This window comes from Heloderma suspectum, chromosome 2, assembly GCF_057233095.1.
Source record: "Heloderma suspectum isolate Gila_16-S chromosome 2, 16-S_ref, whole genome shotgun sequence".
NCBI lineage: Eukaryota > Metazoa > Chordata > Lepidosauria > Squamata > Helodermatidae > Heloderma > Heloderma suspectum.
The window spans coordinates 204,390,538-204,409,418 of NC_139459.1; the positions used below are offsets into that span (position 1 = coordinate 204,390,538).

The window sequence follows — 18,881 nt, forward strand, 5'->3', positions numbered from 1 at the left end:
ACAGAGTAGTGTTCATTGACTCTGAACAATGTGTGTTGTACAAAATCCTGAAAATTAAGATATTGCATAAGCGCTTAGAGTCATATCCAGTTGTGTTTTTCTGCCAGTTGAACAGACAGTCTCGGCAGACCAAATTTCCTTTCCCCCCTCCAGTTCCCTCATGTGCCCCAAATCTGCTCCAGAAGGCTGGGAGACATTGGGGGGCGTGCAAGAGCCTGTAGTGGGGAGGAGAGGAAAGGAATCTCCTGTTGTATGAGTGGAAGTCCACTCAGATAATGTTGAATTTAGCCCTATATCTGTGTATTGCAAGGTAGCTTGGGGTGCTTGTCTAGCACTTTGTTAAGGAATAGTGCTAGGGAGCAGGCAAATCGGATGAGAATGTGGCACCATATACAGGCCAGGTCACAGCAGAAATGTAATTTCACCAGTTTTGCTCAAAGCAAAGAATTAAAAAAATGAGCTAGACAGCAAACTTGTTATTTCTGTCTAGTGTGTTGCAGAAGTAACACTTTTCAATCAGTTTCTAAACAACAGCAAGGCCAAAGATAGGCATGAATAAGAATATGCTTCAGATTTGGGGTTTTTTGAACAACTAAAGGATGCATGGATGTATCTGTCATCAAATTTTGTATTAATTTATTTGCTACAAAGATGTGAAATGTATATATAGACATATGCACACAACCAAGCACGCTTCACATTTAATCTTGCTGCCTAATTTACCCATTGTCAGTATAAAACCTCTGACCGAAATTTAGGTTATCAACTTTGGGAGATTTGGTACCTGACTCTGACCTACATCCAGTATCATGTGAACACATGTCAGTTGTGCAGTGGGACTTTCCCTTGCTCTTCTCTCCCCTGTATTGATGCCAGATCAACTCTGGAGGGTCCCCCAACCCCCCAGAGCAGATTGGGGGAGCACATGAAGAACTGCAGGGGAGAAGAGGAATCCATTCTACTGGTGGACAGCATTGGGTGCGACCCCCTTGTGTCTGTGTAGGTTGTAAGAGTAGTGTTATTTCAGCATTGCGCTTAAGCAAAGTACAAATCAATATGTGCTGTAATTTAGAGTTGGCAAGCTGTTTGGTATGAGAGCTGTGAAAAGGAAGCAAAGAAAAAGAGTGTCCATGTGTCCAGCTTTCCTTTTAACAATTCTTTTGAAAGCCCTGAGGCTGCTTTTAAACTTGGGGAAAATTAAAAAACAACAACACACAATTTGAGTATTGATGCTGAGGCAAAAATATTCAGGTGTGCCCCTCTGGATCACAGCCGTTATAGTATAATTAGCATAAATTGTTGGACAATGCTGATGTCTGATAATAGTAAAAGATACAGTCATTTCAAAAGGTCCTAGAGTTCTGTCTCTTCTGTCTGCATGTATGTGAGAATGTAGCATGGTGAGGAAAGGTTTATCTGTGCCACAGAGGTGGCAGCATCAGATGTGACCATCAAAATAAACATGAAAAGGTTCTTTAGCTGAGTCTGACATAGATTTCTTTTTCTTTTTTTTAGTACTAAGTAAATGGCAAAGATAGCTAAGAAGATGAACTGTATTAAACACAATCTGAGAGATTAGAACTGAGAGCAGAGTTTGTGGAATATTAACACCTTGCTGTATGTATTTAGATGTTGATGGATGTATTCCTGTGACAATGCTTAGGTTTTAGTACCTAGAACCTGGAAATGCATGAAGTTTATAAAAAGAAGCTAGGAGTTATTTCTGGATTTAAATAATCAAAGCATATTTCTAAAATGCTCCATTTTTAAAATGTAGTCAATCTACTTTGATGAACCAAATTCAACAAGAGTATGGCGTGACAGCCCAGAAGACTTACCTGATTGGGTCATGGGAGAACTGGGACAAAGTGATTCTAAACTGGATGAGTCCTGGAAACTTCATTTTAGAGAGGAGTCTGCTATGGTAACCTCGCCACTTGTACACAGGTAAAAATTGGAGATTTTAATAAATGCTTTACTAGTATTCTACTTTATTTAAAAGTAGTAATTCTTAAAATAGGTGTTTTTGAAACATGGTAATGGACTGTTATGGTAAGGTCTGCTGGTAATAGTTTACATTGAGTTCAGGAAAGAGACATAATTGTAAGCTTCAGTGGGATTTATATATTGGAAGTACAGAAACAAGGTATTCGTTGTCAAGTATATTCATTCCTTGTTCATTCCTATTAACTTTTTGCTCACTTTGTAGTCTTTCCTACTATTAACATTTAGCTTGTAACCTTCTTGAGGCAAGACGTGTTTTTTTATTTTTAATGTAACATTGTGCTTCATATATTTCTCAGTGGCTCTGCCCATTCCTTGGAACTCCCTCCCTAGAGAAGCCTGAATAGTTGCCTCTTGGGGAGACCAATCATATGTGCCCTAGACAGCATCTGGGGGTGCATAGGATTGTTCAGTTTCTGGGCTCTGAGGTCAGAAACAGGGCTCTGACTTCAAAGCCCAGAAACCATGCTCCCCTCCCTTTCCCCCTCATAAGCAGCATGGTTCTAGCTATGTCTCCGCACTTGGAAATGGGGCATTCCCGGGGCCGGGGAAGATAGGAGACTGGGGCATCGGCTGGGTGACCAGTCAGATGGGCGATTAATAAATTTAATAAATAATAAATAAATAAATAAAATACAGTGTTTTGTATGGCTGCCCCAGCCATCTTCCCTCCCGCTCTGAAGCCCTGCTGCTAGATGGGTGAAATTGCGTGTATAGCAGAAATGCAGGGTGGCTAGAGTGTGGAGGTGAAGATTTCCTCTGCGCTCCAGCTACCCTGCATTGGATACTCAGCAGCCTCCAAGTTTGGAGGCTGCCAACTATCTTCATAGGATTGCGCCCTCAAAAGCTTTTTATTTCGGCAGGCCATTTATTTATTTGCTTATTTATTCCATTCCAGTACTGCCTTTCTAGAACCAACCAAGGCGGTTTACAAAAACTCAAAACCAAGCTTACAAACAGTGACATAGTAAAATGTTAAAAGCAACCTTAAAAACCATCACAATTTAAAATTATAAATTAAACAGATTATTATTTGTTTGTTTAGGCCTTTGGTCTGTTGAACTGACTTGATTTTTTTGTTTATGGCTCGCTCTTAACTTTTTTTTAGTGTTGTGACTGTGTGCCTTTATCTACTCTTAACAAAATTAGTTTGCAGTCCTGCTGCAGGTTGTATAGGCAATTTCACAAAAAATATAACTGTTTTGTAGCAAGCACTTTGGGTAGATAGTTAAAGAAAGTGTTTACTGACTGTGTCCTGATTCAGCACAGTAAAATATCTTCCCAAGAAAACCAAAAAGGAGTGTATTTCACTCAAAATATTTCACACTAGTGCTTATTATGGTGAGTAATTTTAGATTAATGCTGTGTTTGTTCTCAGCCATTTTTATTAATGATGTTCGCCAACGTGGTCGCCAACGGCCACTCGGTCGAGACCCTGGTGGGTGGCTGGAATGCTGCAATCACTGGGGCATTAGATCAGGTGGCTCCGAAACGCCCTCTCCCCCTGAACAGTGCTCGGACTGCACCATGGTTCAATCCGCGGTTACGAGCTCTGAAACAGGAGGTGAGATGGCTAGAGCGCCGGTGGCGGAAGTCTCGCTCCTGTATCTTCAGCCTATCACGTGGCGGTGAAGGCAGCAAAAAAGGAATATTATGCTGCCTCCATCGCATCTGCAGAGTGCTGTCCCAGGAGGCTGTTCCAAGTGGTCCGGAGCCTGGTCGGTCCTGTGGCTCCGGAACCACTGGAGCATTCTAAGGCCTCCTGTGAGGTCTTGGCAAGGCACTTTGCAGATAAAATTGATCAGATTAGGTGTGTTACTCTGCACGCTGTGGATACAGTTAGTGAGCAAGAGGCGGCCTGTGGCAAACCGGTTTTGTGGGATCGGTTCCAGCTTCTTCCTCCTGATGAAGTGGACAAGGTGCTTTCATCTGTACGGCCGACCACCTGCTTACTTGATCCTTGCCCATCTTGGCTCATTATGGGCTGCAGGGAGAGACTGGGTGAGGGGATCAGGGTGGTGGTGAACACCTCCCTTGAGGAGGGAGTGATGCCATCAGCCCTCAAGGAGGCAGTGATAAGACCGCTCTTAAAGAAGCCCTCCTTGGATCCTCAAGTTCTGAACAACTTTCGCCCAGTCTCAAATCTGCCATTTTTGGGCAAGGTGATTGAGCGGGTGGTGGTGGTGCAGTTGAAGGCACACTTGGAAGAAACTGATTATCTAGACCCATTTCAGTCGGGCTTCAGGCCTGGGCATGGGATAGAAATGGCCTTGGTAGATGATATGAGGAGGGCTCTGGATAGGGGTGAATGCTCCTTCCTTGTTCTCCTCGACCTCTCAGCGGCTTTTGATACTGTTGACCACGGTATCCTCCTGGACCACCTGGAGGGGTTGGGCATTGGAGACACCATATTGCAGTGGTTCCGGTCCTTCCTCTCTGGCAGGTACCAGAGGGTAGCACTGGGAGAGGAGGTTTCGGACCCGTGGCCACTCACTTGTGGGGTGCCACAGGGTTCCATCCTCTCCCCGATGCTATTTAACATCTACGTGAAGCCGTTGGGGGCTATCATCAGGAGGTTTGGGGTGCAGTGTCATCAATATGCGGATGACACGCAGCTCTACCTCTCATTCAAATCTTCACCAGGGTTGGCCGTAGAATCCCTGTCCAAATGTCTGGAGATGGTGAGTGGCTGGATGGGGAGGAATAAGCTGAAGCTGAACCCTGACAAGACCGAGGTACTTTTGGTGGGAGACAAGAGGAGGCTAGGGGATGTTGACCTGGTGTTGAATGGGGTACGGCTACCCTTGAAAGACCAGGTCCGCAGCCTGGGGGTCATTTTGGACTCCCAGCTGTCCATGGAGGCTCAGGTGTCAGCTGTGAGCCGGACAGCGCTGTATCAACTCCATCTGATACGGTGGCTGCGCCCCTTCCTTCCCGACCATCTGCTCCCATCCGTAGTACATGCCCTGGTCTCCTCTCATTTAGACTACTGTAATGCGCTCTACGTGGGGTTGCCCTTGAAGACGGTTCGGAAACTGCAGCTGGTACAGAACGCGGCGGCTCGCCTGATTAAAGGCAGCCGCCGGCAAGATCACATCACTCCAGTGCTGAAGGAGTTGCACTGGTTACCAGTTGTTTTCCGGGCCAAATTCAAGGTGTTGGTTTTGACCTTTAAAACCCTATATGGTTCCGGCCCAGCCTATCTTAAGGAGCGCCTCCAGCAGCACCAGACAGGCCGCTTAACAAGATCAGCCTCGGATGGCCTTCTCTCTGTCCCATCAGCCAGGACAGCTAGACTGGTGGGGACGAGGGAGAGGGCCTTTTCTGTGGTGGCCCCCACTCTGTGGAACTCCCTCCCTAGGGAACTCCGTCATGCCCCCTCTTTAATGAGCTTCCGTTGTGCATTAAAAACGTGGTTGTTGAGGCAGGCATTTGGGGTGGGTTAGGGTATTTTAGAAATGTTTTTATTGTAGAATTTTATTGTTTTAAACTGTTTTATTGTATGTTGTACATCGCCCAGAGTGGCTGGGTGACCAGCCAGATGGGCGATTAATAAATTTAATAATAAATAAAATAAATAAATGATGTTGAATCTTTGTGCTGCTCTTTTATTAAAGGTCTTTTAGACAAATGTTGAACGCTTCATAGGTGCATTAAATTGTTCCCAAGTCAACAGGACAAACTAGGTAGTCACTTTAGTTAAATGTCTTCAACTTAACAGCTGTGAACAAAAGACCATTCCCTGTGCCTAATGTTAAGCAGAGCAAGGAATGAGAAGTAACAGAGAATCTGACTCTAACCACCATCTAGTATCCCTGAAAGCTATTCTGTATTTTGAATATTTTTATTGTTGAAGTTTCTCCTGGTTAAGCTGTTTCCTATGTTAATTTCACTATTTCATAGTCAAGTCCTTTGGTTTGCTTTGGGCTGCCAAAATGCAGGTCTTTTGATATTGTAGAATATAATGGTTGTTCGTGCTCTCTATTTCTCTGCCTAATAAGAAATTTCAGTGGCCATCTTTTATAGGAACAATACCCTTGTGCAGAGAAGAATACTGGAGGCTTATGGTGTGTATTTGTAAATACATGTTAGAGAAAATATGTGAGCATGGGGAGTAGACAAGCACCCAGATAGTGTTCACTTTTGAAACAGTAACCGTTCTCCCAAAAACAAATAGTATACCAAAAGAGCCCATACAATTTTGTTAAAGAAAATCTTTATCTTCTGTTTATTTCCAAGCGTTCACTTTTATTATTCAGCTGAACAAAAGACATACATACATGTATGGAAGGGAATCCATGGATTCACTCAGTAAAAATATAAATTCTCAGGACACTTATACCTGGATACAGACAAAGGCACAATTTGGCAACAGTAGATTGGATACAAAATTCAACCTGAAGTCAGAGAAAATCATTCATTGGCTACTCATCAGATTCAAGCTTGTCTCACAACGTCTACATAACCATACTTACTTGTCCAGAACTTTTGGCTACGTGCAGTTTCACTTTTAGCTAATGAAGTTTCTTTCACGGTTTTTTTCCCAGCTCAAAGTTTTGTATCACCTTGGTTGACTACATTTTAACCATCAAACCCATTGCCCCCACATGAATAGATTAAGGGGTGTTCAGTATGTAGTCACCTCTACTTAAATGCGTCACTACCCACTTGGTAAGTTGGTAATTCTAAGCGTTTCCCATGGGGGGGGGATGTTTAAAATTACCCACTTCTCAATGGGATGCCCATGCTTTTAAGTGTGGACTATACCTTTGGAGTGGTCTCTTACCTAGCCTACCCCTCCCTGTGCTGGCCTTCCCACTACTTCATATGAAGCTAGATGCTACTCCGCTTTTTGGTAAATATCGTTGAGGATGCTTGCAGTTTGACAGCTGTCAAACTAGAAGCAGCTTCAGAGACCTTAGGATTTTTTTTTTAAATTAAGGTGAGATCAGCACACATGCCCTGGGGATGGGGAAGTGCAAATTTTTCCCCCCAGCCCTGTTTTTGGGCAAAAGCGGGGCTGGAAATGTTTTTTTAAAGGGCTTTGACCATGATTGGCAGGGACGAAGGGGATGCCAGTGATAGCCCCGCCGATGTGCTGTTCAGGCACAGTTGGCGGGGCAGTCACTAACAAGGGGAAATGGGCACTGGCAGCAGCTTGGCCATGATCACAAAAAGCAAATCACAGTCAACTTCTGGAAGAACTGCAGGGGTTTCTGCCACTATTGCCAAGCAGCTTGCTACCCAAAGCCCTTTTCCCACGATAGATTAGTATGTCCAGTATAGACATGTCAACCCATCACAAACAACCTCTACAACAGACCATGGGTTATCAGGATGGGTTTTTTTTTTAGGAAAAACAACCCTTCCTGATGAATCCGGTTGGGTTTCGCATGACATACTAACCCACCGTGGCGTGTTTCAGAGAACAACCCATCGTGGGTTAGCGTGATGTGTGAATGCAGCCAGTGGGATCACATATCATTATTTGAGCCCAGCAGCATGGCCAGCAGCATGGCACAGAGAAATTATAAATACCTCATAGAACCATAGAATAGTAGGATTGGAAGGGGCCTACAAGACCATTGAGTCCAACCTCCTGCTCAATGAAGGAATCCAAGTCAAAACATCCCTGACAGGTGGCTGCACAGCCTCATCCAGTGTGGGATTGTCCACCACCTCCCTGGGTAAATGGTTCCATTGTCATATTGCTCTAACAGTCAGGAAGTTTTTCCTGATGTTCAGCCAGAATCTGGCTTCCTGTAACTTGAGCCCATTATTCCATGTCCTGCACTCTGGGATGATCAAGAAGAGATGCTGTCCTTCCTCTCTGGGACAACCTTTCAAGTACTTGAAGAGCGCTATCCTATCTCCCCTCAGTAGTCTTTTCTCAAGGCTAAACATGCCCAGTTCTTTCAGTCTCTCTTCACAGGGCTTTGTTTACAGTCCCCTGATCATTCTTGTTGCCCTCCTCTGAACCCCCTCCAGCTTATCTGCATCCTTCTTAAAGTGTGATGCCCAGAACTGGACACAGTACTCCAGATGAGGCCTAACCAGTGCTGAGTAGAAGGGAACTAGTACTTCCTGGGATTTGGAAGCTATGATTCTATGAAAACAGCCCAAAAGAGCATTTGCATTTTTTGCAGCCACATCACATTGTTGGCTCATATTCAGCTTGTGATCTATAACAATTCCAAAATCCTTTTTGCTTGTAGTGTTGTTGAGCCAAGTATTCCCCATCTTGTAACTGTGCATTTGGTTTCTTTTTCCTAGGTGCAGAACTTGGCATTTATCCCTATTAAATGTCATTCTGTTGATTTCTGCCCAGTGCTCCAGTCTATCAAGATCACTTTGAATTCTGTTTCTGTCTTCCAGGGTATTAGCTATCCCACCCAATTTTGTGTCATCTGCAAATTTGATCAGCATTCCCTGCACCTAGGGATGTACGAAAGTCACTTACCTGGTCTCGCAGCTTGTCGCGGTGGGGGGGAGGCGCTTCGCTGCTCCCCCCGAAGTTCAGGCCGGGGGGGGAGGCTTTCTGCCTCGCCCGGCCGAAATTCAGGCCGGGGAGAAGCGCCCCGTCTCCCCGGCCGCGAACTTCAAAAGAAAAAAAAAACGCCCCTGTGATAGGCTACGTAATGATTAACGTAGTCTATCACGGCTAGATCTGCAAATCTAGCCGTGATAGGCTACGTTAATCATTACGTAGCCTATCACAGGGGTGTTTTTTTTTTTTTTTTACTTTTCTTGTAATGGCGGTGGCGGCAGTCGGTCGAAAGACCGGCTGCCGCCCCCACCCCTGACGAAGACCTGCCGAACCGCCGCCGGGACCCGCCGCCAGGAGGGACATTCGTGAAAGGTAAGTCCCATCCCGGGGGGGGGGGGTGGGGGGGCAGAGAATTTCTCCCCGAACAACCTTCGGAGGACCAAATGCGTTGGCACTCAGCCCCCCGAAGTTTCGGGGAGAAATTCTCCCCCATCCCTACCTGCACCCCCTCCTCCAAGTCATTAAGAAAAATGTTGAAGAGCGCTGGGCCCAAGATTGAGCCCTTTGGTACCCCGCTCGTTACCTCTCCCCAGTTTGAGAAAATCCCATTGATCAGCACTCTTTGAGTCCCGTTCTGTAGTCAACTGTGGATCCACCTGATTGTTGTTTCATCTAGCCCCCTTTGAGCTAGTTTGCTTATCAGGATATATTGGGGCACTTTGTTGAAAGCTTTGCTGAAGTCGAGATATGGTCCACAGCATTCCCACAGTCCACAAGGGAGGTTACCTGATCAACAAATGAGATCAGATTTGTCTGGCAGGACTTGTTCTTGACAAATCCATGTTGGCTTCGAGTAATCACTGCATTGTTTTCAAGGTGCTTCCAGATGGATTGCTTTATCATCTGCTCCAGAATTTTCCCAGGGATTGATGTCAGACTGACTGGTCTGTAGTTCCCAGGTTCCTCCTTTTTACCCATTTTGAGGTTAGGGACAACATTAGCCCTCCTCCAGTCATCTGGCACTTCACCCGCCCGCCATGATTTCTCAAAGAGAATAGACAGTGGCTCTGAGAGTTCTTCTGCCAGATCCTTTATTACTCCAGGATGCAGTTCATCTGGCCCTGGAGATTTGAACTCATTCAAAGTAATTAGATGTTCCTTGACCATATGCCTATCGATCTCAAGCTGCAGTCCTGCCCCTTCAGCCTGTACTTTGCCTTTGCCAGGGGGGTCATAGACCCTCTTTTGGGAGAAGACTGAGCCAAAGTAGGAATGGAGGACTTTTGCCTTTTCTTTGTCATCTGTTATTTTACCATCCTTCTTAAATAGCTGAACCACCATTTCTTTCCTCTGTCTTTTACTATGCATGTAGCTGAAAAAAGCTTTTTTGTTGCTTTTAGCATCCCTCGCTAACCTCAGCTCGTTCTCAGCTTTAGCCTTCCTGACGCCATCCCTGCAGTTCTGTGCTACCTGCCTGTACTCTTCCTTTGATGCTTATCCTTCCTTCCACTTCCTATATGTGTGCTTTTTTGTTTTCAGGTCATCTCTAAGCGTTTTGTGAAGCCACATTGGCTTCTTCTGTTGTCTTCCTCCTTTTTTTTCTTGTTGGAATTGTTTGTAATTGTGCCTTGAGAATTGCCTTTTTTAAAAACTCCCACCCATCGTGGACTCCTTTTCTCATTAGAGTCGCTTCACATGGGACCTTACTTATGATTGTTCTGAGTTTATTAAAATCAGCTTTCCTAAAATCCAGGGTATGCGTTTGGCTGCACTCGGCTTTTGCTTCCTTTAGAAACAAGAACTCAAGTATAACATGGTCGCTTTCCCCCAGAGTTCATGTAACTGCTACTTTATCCACTACGTCATCTCTGTTGGTTACAATCAAGTCAAGGATGGCCGATGGTCTAGTTCCTTCCTCTACTTTCTTTAGGAGGAAGTTATCCACCATGCAAGTCGGGAATTTCCTGGAGGGGCCATGTTTTGCAGAATTGGTCTCCCAACAAATATCAGGGAAATTGAACTCCCCCATTACTACTACATCATGCTTCCTTGAAACATTGGCAATTTGCTTTTCAGAAGTTTCATCCTCATCTTCTGTTTGATTGGGTGGCCAGTAGTAGATTCCACCATGTTCCTTTTATTCTTTGCTCCATTTATTTTAACCCAGATGTTCTTGATGGGGCCACCAAGCTCATCCTCCTGTATTTCTATGCAGATATATATATTTTTAACATATAGTGCAACCCCACCTCCCTTTCTGTTACTCCTGTTCTTTTTGAACAAGTTATATCCTTCAACTGCTGTATTCCAGTCATGAGAGTCATCCCACCAAGTCTCAGTTATATCTATCAAGTCATAATTTCCTTCCTGTATTAAGAGTTCAAGTTCATTCTGTTTATTTCCCATACGCTGGGCATTAGTATATAGGCATCAAAGACCATGTGCTTCATGATCTGGCTTTCTTCCTACATGTTTGTGAAGACTATTATAGGGCGCTGTTAGAGCTGTTCTCTCCATTGCGATGCATGAGCCTTCGTCCACTGTTACCCCCAACTTTATGTCTGCCTTCCCCATAGGATTCAGGTTAAAGCCCTTCTGATGAAATTCTTCATGCTGTGTCCAAACACATTCTTCCCAGCCTTTGTGAAGTGCAACCCATCCCTTGCCAACAGTCCATCTTCCAGGAAGTATAGCCCGTGGTCCCAGAATCCAAATCTCTCTTGTCGGCACCACCTTTGTAGCCGGTCATTCACCCGGAGTATTTTTCCTTCCCTTTCTATCCTACTTCTAACAACTGGAAGGATGGATGAGAAAACTATCTGGGCCCCAATGTTCTTGAGTTTCCTTCCCCAAGCTTCAAAGTCTGACGTGATTTCTTTGTAGCTCAGCTTGGCACTATCATTTGTTCCCACATGGATGAGAAGAAAGGGATACCTGTCAGTGGGCTTTATGAGTGCAGGCAACCCTTCAGTCACATCTCTAATCTGTCCCCCTGGGAGACAGCATACTTGGTGTGTCCACAGGTCTTCACGACATACTTGGGTCTCGATCCCACACAGCAAGGAGTTTCCCACTACTACTACTCTTGTTGTTGTAGGCCTTGGTTTCATTGCCTCTGCTTGGCTAACCTTCAGCCTCTTGTTCGCTCTCATGCATGTTCCCCTGTAATTCTTCCTCTGCAGGTTGTCCTCCAGTCTCATCCTCAAGTACCTGGAAACGGTTCTGTAGTTCCACTGCCTCCGCTGGTGCGGAGTGGCTTCTAGTTCTTCTGCTCCTGTCTGTCACCCTTTTCCAAGGAGTATCCTCTACTTCATTTTTCCTCACCTCAGCAGTTTCGTCTTCTGCCTCAGCTTGCTGTTGCTCTTCAAGCTTCTGTTCTTCACTTTGCTGCTGTAGTTCCACCGTTCTGTCCAAGAACTCTTCGTGTTCTCTTTGTCAAGGGCTCCTTGGAGGCCTCTCTCAGTCTAATCCAGTAGCCAAGTCCAGACACAGACAAAGGGATTCCTTTCAAAGCTTTATTCTTCTTTTACAACTTAACTCTACCGTTTGCAACTAGATTTGAGCAGCACAGTATCTATGCCCTAAGTTGGAACAGTTGGTCCCCGTTTGAAAGGGAATTACTGGCAGACCCCTGAACTTAAGGACTAGGGAGAGTCCCTCCCCTTTTCCCTTGGATCCTCTGGGCGCAGCGGTTGTTTGTGCGCCAACCGGGCACTATGCCTCCTTTCTGCGCCCTCCATTTGGCGCCGCTCTCGGCGTCGCGCATCCACCAAGTCTGCTATCCGCGCTCTGTCACTCCCTGGACTGCTATCTAAGCTAGGAATGCTGGTGGGAGGAATGTCCATCAGCTGTTGGCCCTGGGAAAGAGGAGCGCGCTCCTCTCCCAGGAGCGACTGCTCTTCCTCAGAATCAGAACTATTCTGGGATTCTATGGGCTCAGTGTCCACCCTGACACTCTTATTACCTGGAGGGTTGACACTCACAGCTCTGGTCCTCTTACTTTTTCTTCTAGCAGTGTGATCAACTTGCACTTGTTGCAAGTGTAGGCCATGTTGTTCCCAAACAAGAAAACAAACATGGCACATACCTTGCAGGTCACCACCACTGGAGAGTCTTGTCCTTCCATAGTCTCTTTTCCCTTTTTGTGTCTTGCTTTCTGGTTGTTCTAGAGTAGCCTGTGCCTGGTTCTCTACTCACTGCATGATAAAAACAAAGTCCCACTGGTATGGAAATGTGTGTAACAAGACAAATAATTTTTTTTAAAAAATGAAAAAATGTTAAAAAAAAAATAAGACAAGCCTCATAAATGGCTTGTCTTAATTTTTATAACTGTGACCCAAACTGGTTAGGAAAATAATATCACTATACACTGTTTATTTATTGTATTTTTAGCATGCTTTTCAGACATTTGTCTCTCAAAGCGGCTTGTCTCAAAAAGAGAAAGTCCCTGCCATAAAGCTTACAAACTAAAATGACAAGACACACAAAAGGAAGGAGTGTAGACAGAGGAGAAAGAGCAGGACGGGGGATTTTTCAAGGCCAGAACATGGCTGATCTTCTTGAGCAATCTCTGGATGCTTTAATTTCCATGCTTTCTGAATATAATTGCATTTTAAGTACATATATAAAAGGAAGAGGCTGGCTGTTTAAATGGTGACATATACAAATTGCAAGGATGGTTATCCTGATTATATTCTATTGGAATAGCCACAAAGTTATGTTATACAAATTTAGTCTTTTGTCTCTCTCCTTGGGTTGTTATTTTTATAAGATAAAACTTACTTTATTTGCGTATTTGACATATATGGAAATGATGAATTAATGGGCCATTTTGCACAATCATGAACCCGGCAGGGGGAGGCTTATGCGAAGGTTAAATATATCATGCACCATGAGCTGTTTTAGGGTTATATGAGGGTTATTTAACCCTCGCATAAGTCACCCTTGCCAGGTTCACATGACACAATGAGTTTTTAGAAGGATATGCTTGTGCAAAGGCTTTGACAACACAATCCTGTGCATGTCTACTCAGAAGTAACTCTCATTTAGTTAAAGGGGATTTACACCCAGGTAAATCTGTATAGGTTTGCTGTCTAAAAGAAGTCTACTTTTATTTGGGAGACTGATTTCTGTACTTGGCAGTCCACTGGAGTTTGTATGCACAGAACGTGACAAGGATTCCTTTTCAGACAATCAGGACCTTGGAAATACGCAAGGAGGAAGGAACAGCAACAGTTTTTTTATAACTTAAATCTTAAATTGTTTTCTCATTAGGCGTTAGTAATTGACCTACAACTGAATCAGTAAAAGTGCAAATACTTTTCAGGATGGTATTGATTTCTTTGTGCAAGTCACTGAAATAGTCAGCAGGTGGTGCTGGTGTTCTGTAGAATAGAGTAAAAGAGACTACCATTCTTGCTTGCTGAGTATTGTGTTAGAGTGATGTCTTAATGATGTGGTAGAGCAAACCAATTGTGCCCTCTTTGATAAAAGCACCAAATTCAGCACAGAGGTGGACTAATGTATTATGAATTAGTATATAGGCTAATATATTAGATATTTGGTCATATCAGATTTTCCCCCTGATGGCCATTGCAGCCATCAGTGATGTAGGGTGGAAATGTTTCCAGTGCTTTATTTTTCTGCAGAAAAAAATAAGTTTCATAAGTTCATTTGTAACAATGAATTGATGGCAGATGCAAATACGATTTTAGGCAAGCTTGACAGTTTCAAAGTTGTAATAGATGTCTTTCAGGTAATTATGCCTAGCAAGTATGTGAGAGAATATGTACATGTAATTGAAATACAGTGGCAAGAAAAAGTCTGTGAACCCTTTAGGAATGTCACATATTTCCAACCTAAAATGTTATTAGATCTTAATCTGACCCCATAATCCTAGATAAAGAATAATAGATAACCTGAGTATTATTTATTATTAAATATATATTATTTATTATTAAATTTATTAATCGCCCATCTGGCTGGTCACCCAGCCACTCTGGGCGATGTACAACATAAAATAAAAACATTTTCTAAAATACCCTAACCCACCCCAAATGCCTGCCTGAACAGCCACGTTTTTAATGCACGACGGAAGCTCATTAAAGAGGGGGCATGACGGAGTTTCCTAGGGAGGGAGTTCCACAGAGTGGGGGCCACCACAGAAAAGGCTCTCTCCCTCATCCCCACCAGTCTAGCTGTCCTGGCTGATGGGACAGAGAGAAGGCCATCCGAGGCTGATCTTGTTAAGCGGCCTGTCTGGTGCTGCTGGAGGCGCTCCTTAAGATAGGCTGGGCCGGAACCATATAGGGTTTTAAAGGTCAAAACCAACACCTTGAATTTGGCCCGGAAAACAACTGGTAACCAGTGCAACTCCTTCAGCACTGGAGTGATGTGATCTTGCCGGCGGCTGCCTTTAATCAGGCGAGCCGCCGCGTTCTGTACCAGCTGCAGTTTCCGAACCGTCTTCAAGGGTAACCCCACGTAGAGCGCATTACAGTAGTCTAAACGAGAGGAGACCAGGGCATGTACTACGGATGGGAGCAAATGGTCGGGAAGGAAGGGGCGCAGCCGCCGTATCAGATGGAGTTGATACAGCGCTGTCCAGCTCACAGCTGACACCTGAGCCTCCATGGACAGCTGGGAGTCCAAAATGACCCCCAGGCTGCGGACCTGGTCTTTCAAGGGTAGCCGTACCCCATTCAACACCAGGTCAACATCCCCTAGCCTCCTCTTGTCTCCCACCAAAAGTACCTCGGTCTTGTCAGGGTTCAGCTTCAGCTTATTCCTCCCCATCCAGCCACTCACCGTCTCCAGACATTTGGACAGGGATTCTACGGCCAACCTTGGTGAAGATTTGAATGAGAGGTAGAGCTGCGTGTCACCCGCATATTGATGACACTGCACCCCAAACCTCCTGATGATAGCCCCCAGTGGCTTCACATAGATGTTAAATAGCATCGGGGAGAGGATGGAACCCTGTGGCACCCCACAAGTGAGTGGCCACGGGTCCGAAACCTCCTCTCCCAGTTCTACCCTCTGGTACCTGCCAGAGAGGAAGGACCGGAACCACCGCAATACGGTGTCTCCAATGCTCAACCCCTCCAGGCGGTCCAGGAGGATACCGTGGTCAACAGTATCAAAAGCCGCTGAGAGGTCGAGGAGAACAAGGAAGGAGCATTCGCCCCTGTCCAGAGTAAACAAATGACACACAAACATACTTTTTCAACATTTATTTATCCACAATTGATTCAACATTCATATCCACGTGTGAAAAAATATGTGAACCTTTAGATTCAGAACCTGGTGGCACCCCCTTGAGCAGAAGTGACTTCAAGTAAGCGTTTCCTGTAACTGTTGGTCGTGCTCTCACATCAGTTTTGAGGAATTTTGGCCCATTCCTCCTTACACAACTGCTTTAACTCAGTGACATTTGATGGCTTCCTTGCATGAACAGCTTGCTTCAGGTCCTGCCACAACATTCTGGTGGGATTTAGGTTTGGACTTCGACTAGGCCATTCTAAAACACAGAATTTCTTCTTCTGCAGCCATTCTTGTGTAGATCTGCTTGTATGTGTAGGATTATTGTCTTGTTGCATGACCCACTTTTGGTTCAGCTTCAGCTCATGGACAGATAGCCTGACATTCTCCTCTAGAATCTTCTGGTACACTGAAGAATTCATGGTTGTGTCAATGATGGCAAGCCATCCAGGTCCTGAGGCAGCAAAGCAGGCCCAAACCATCACATTTCCACCACCAGGCTGGATGGTTGGGGTGAGGTTCTTCAGTTTGAACTCAGTGTTTGTTTTTTGCCAAATATAACGTTTCTCATGGAGGCCAAAAAGTTCTACCTTTGACTTGTCTGTCCAGAGAACATTGTTGCAGAAATCTTGGGGATCATTTGTGTGATCTTTAGTGAACTTCAGGCGGACAGCAATGTTCTTTTTAGAGAGCAGTAGTTTCCTCCTGGCTATTCTCCCAGGAACACCATTCTTGTTCAGTCTTTTTCTGATCATTAAGTCACAAACGCTCACATTAGCCAAGGCAAGAGTGGCCTGCAGATCCTTGGATGTTACTCTGGGGTTCTTTTTGAGTTTCTCAATGATGCGCTCATTTGTTCTTGGAGCGATTTTGGTAGGATGACCGCTTCTGGGTAGAGTGACTGTGGTCTTGAACCTTCTCCATTTGTAAACTGTCTGTGTGACAGTGGATTGGTGGAGCCCCAAATCCTTAGAAATAGTTTTTTAGCCTTTCTAGATTGATGAACAGCAATAACTGCTTTTCTGAGGTCTTCAGAGATGTCTTTGGATCATGGCATGATGTGTTCCCACACAACCGTATGGTGAAGGCCAAACTCAAAAAGTTTCTGGTCATTTCATAGGGTGGGGCCTCCCAAACTCACCCCTGAAGGGATTTCTACCTTGTGTCCTTGCAGACCCAGGTCCAGCCAAGTGCCACCCCACTCCCAGCTGCAACACCTCCGGGAGCTGGGGCATAAAACTCAGGCCCCGGCAGGGGTGGGACTGCTGTCAGTGGGAGTCACCACCGAAGGGGCCACCCCTTTGGGGGAACATGAGGGCAAGGGCCTGTCCCCCTGATTGAAATGAGGGAGGGGGCCTGCTTGCCTCAGTGTGGCCTGCAGGACTGCCTGCACTAGACATGTGATTTTTAAAGAAGTCGGGAGGTGTTGGGAGCCATGGAGCAGCCATTATGGTTCTACAGGGCAGAGGGAGATACGGAGTGGGGAGGCAGTCACACTCTAAAAGCAGAGTGTATAACAATAGAGTGCTGACTGTCCCCAAATTGTCCCCCAACTCAAATAACTTGGCCCTGGCAACAGAACCCCTGGGTTGAAACTGCTGCTGCTGAATGCCAGGTCGGTGAATGGTAAAACAACTGCTATCCAGGACTTGATCCTGGATGAGCACACTGACCTGGCCTGTATTACAGAGACCTGGTTGGATGAAGTTGGGCATTAATGTCTCTCAGCTATGCCCTCCAGGGTTTTCTGTCCAGCAGCAGGCAAGACCTGGAGGGCGGGACAAAGAAGTGGCAGTGGTCTATCAGGATTTGATCATGCTGACCAGGTGCCCTATCCCACAGTCTGCTGGGTTCGAGTGTGTGTTTTTGAAGGTGGGTGCCCAGAACAGAATAGGGCTTCTGTTGGTGTTCTGTCCCCCGCTGCTCAACAGTCTCCCTTCCTGAGCTAGCTGAGGTAGTCTCAGGGTTGGTGTTAGAGACCCCTCGGCTTGTTGTGCTGTGGGATTTCAACATCCACGCTGAGGCTGCCCTGTCGGGAGCGGCTCAGGACTTCATGTCCGCCACGACAACCATGGGTCTGGCCCCACCCATGCTGCTGCGCACACTGTGGACCTCGTTTTCTGTGCTGGATAGGGTGATAGTGATCTGAGAGTGGAGGAACTCTCTATAGTTCCGTTGTCATGTACAGATCACTACTTGGTGGGGTTTAGACTTGCTGGCACTCGGAACCTCTGCAGGGCCAATTAAGATGGTGCACCCCAGGAGGCTGATGGATAAGAGTGGTTTCCTGACGGCTCTCGGGGATTTTCCTGTTCCCTCGGCAGGCGATTCTGTCAAAGCCCTGACCGATCTCTGAAATGGAGAAATGACCAGGGCCATGGACACAATCGCTCCTGAGCATCCTCTCTCATGAAGTGGAGCAACACCAGCACACTGGTTTTCTAGGGAGCTGGCAGTGATGAAAGGAGTGAGAAGGTGACTAGAGTGACATTGGCAGAAAACTCGGAGTGAGTCCAATTGAACACAGGCTAGACCCTATTTGAAGACCTACTCTGTGGCAATACGGGCAGCAATTTTTTTTCCCCTGCCACTCTTGCATCTGCAAAGAGCCATACAGCGGAGCTGTTTTGAGTGGTCAAGGGTCTTTTACACATTAGCCCACAAGAGGAGATTTAAACCTCTCGACAGCTCTCTGTGAACAATTTGCTCAGCACTTTGCAGACAAAATTGCTCGGATCCACTCTTGAGTTGGATGCTATAGTTAATACAGATGCAATGGATGTAACTTTGGCCCCTGCTTGTCCAGTGTTATTGGATACTTTTCAATTTGTACAGCCTGGCAATGTGGACAGTATCCTGGGAGAGGTGAGAGCCACCACATGTGTTCTAGATCCTTGCCCTTCCTGGCTCAAAAGCAGCCAGAGGTGGACTGGCCAAGTGGATAAGTAGAGTGGTTAATGCCTCCCTTAGTCAAGGCAGAGTTCCAGCCTGCCTGAAGGAGGCAGTGGTGAGACTTCTGTTAAAAAAACCCTCCCTGAACCCCACCATATTGGATAATTATCGGCCAGTCTCCAATATTCAATTTCTGGGCGAGATATTGGAGTGTGTGATAGCCTCCCAACCCTAGGGA

At 45.6% G+C, this 18,881-nt stretch overlaps 1 protein-coding gene across 9 annotated transcripts in view; it reads left to right on the forward strand.

Annotated features, from left to right (window-relative positions):
• CEP112 (centrosomal protein 112) overlaps positions 1 to 18,881 on the forward strand; it is a 411,978-nt gene that overhangs the window by 9,163 nt on the left and 383,934 nt on the right. For all 9 annotated transcript variants that reach the window (XM_084837487.1, XM_084837488.1, XM_084837483.1 and 6 more), the window contains one exon: positions 1,778 to 1,947. In XM_084837487.1, the coding sequence (XP_084693613.1) occupies positions 1,778 to 1,947 (170 nt within the window). The remainder of the gene's footprint in view (positions 1 to 1,777; positions 1,948 to 18,881) is intronic.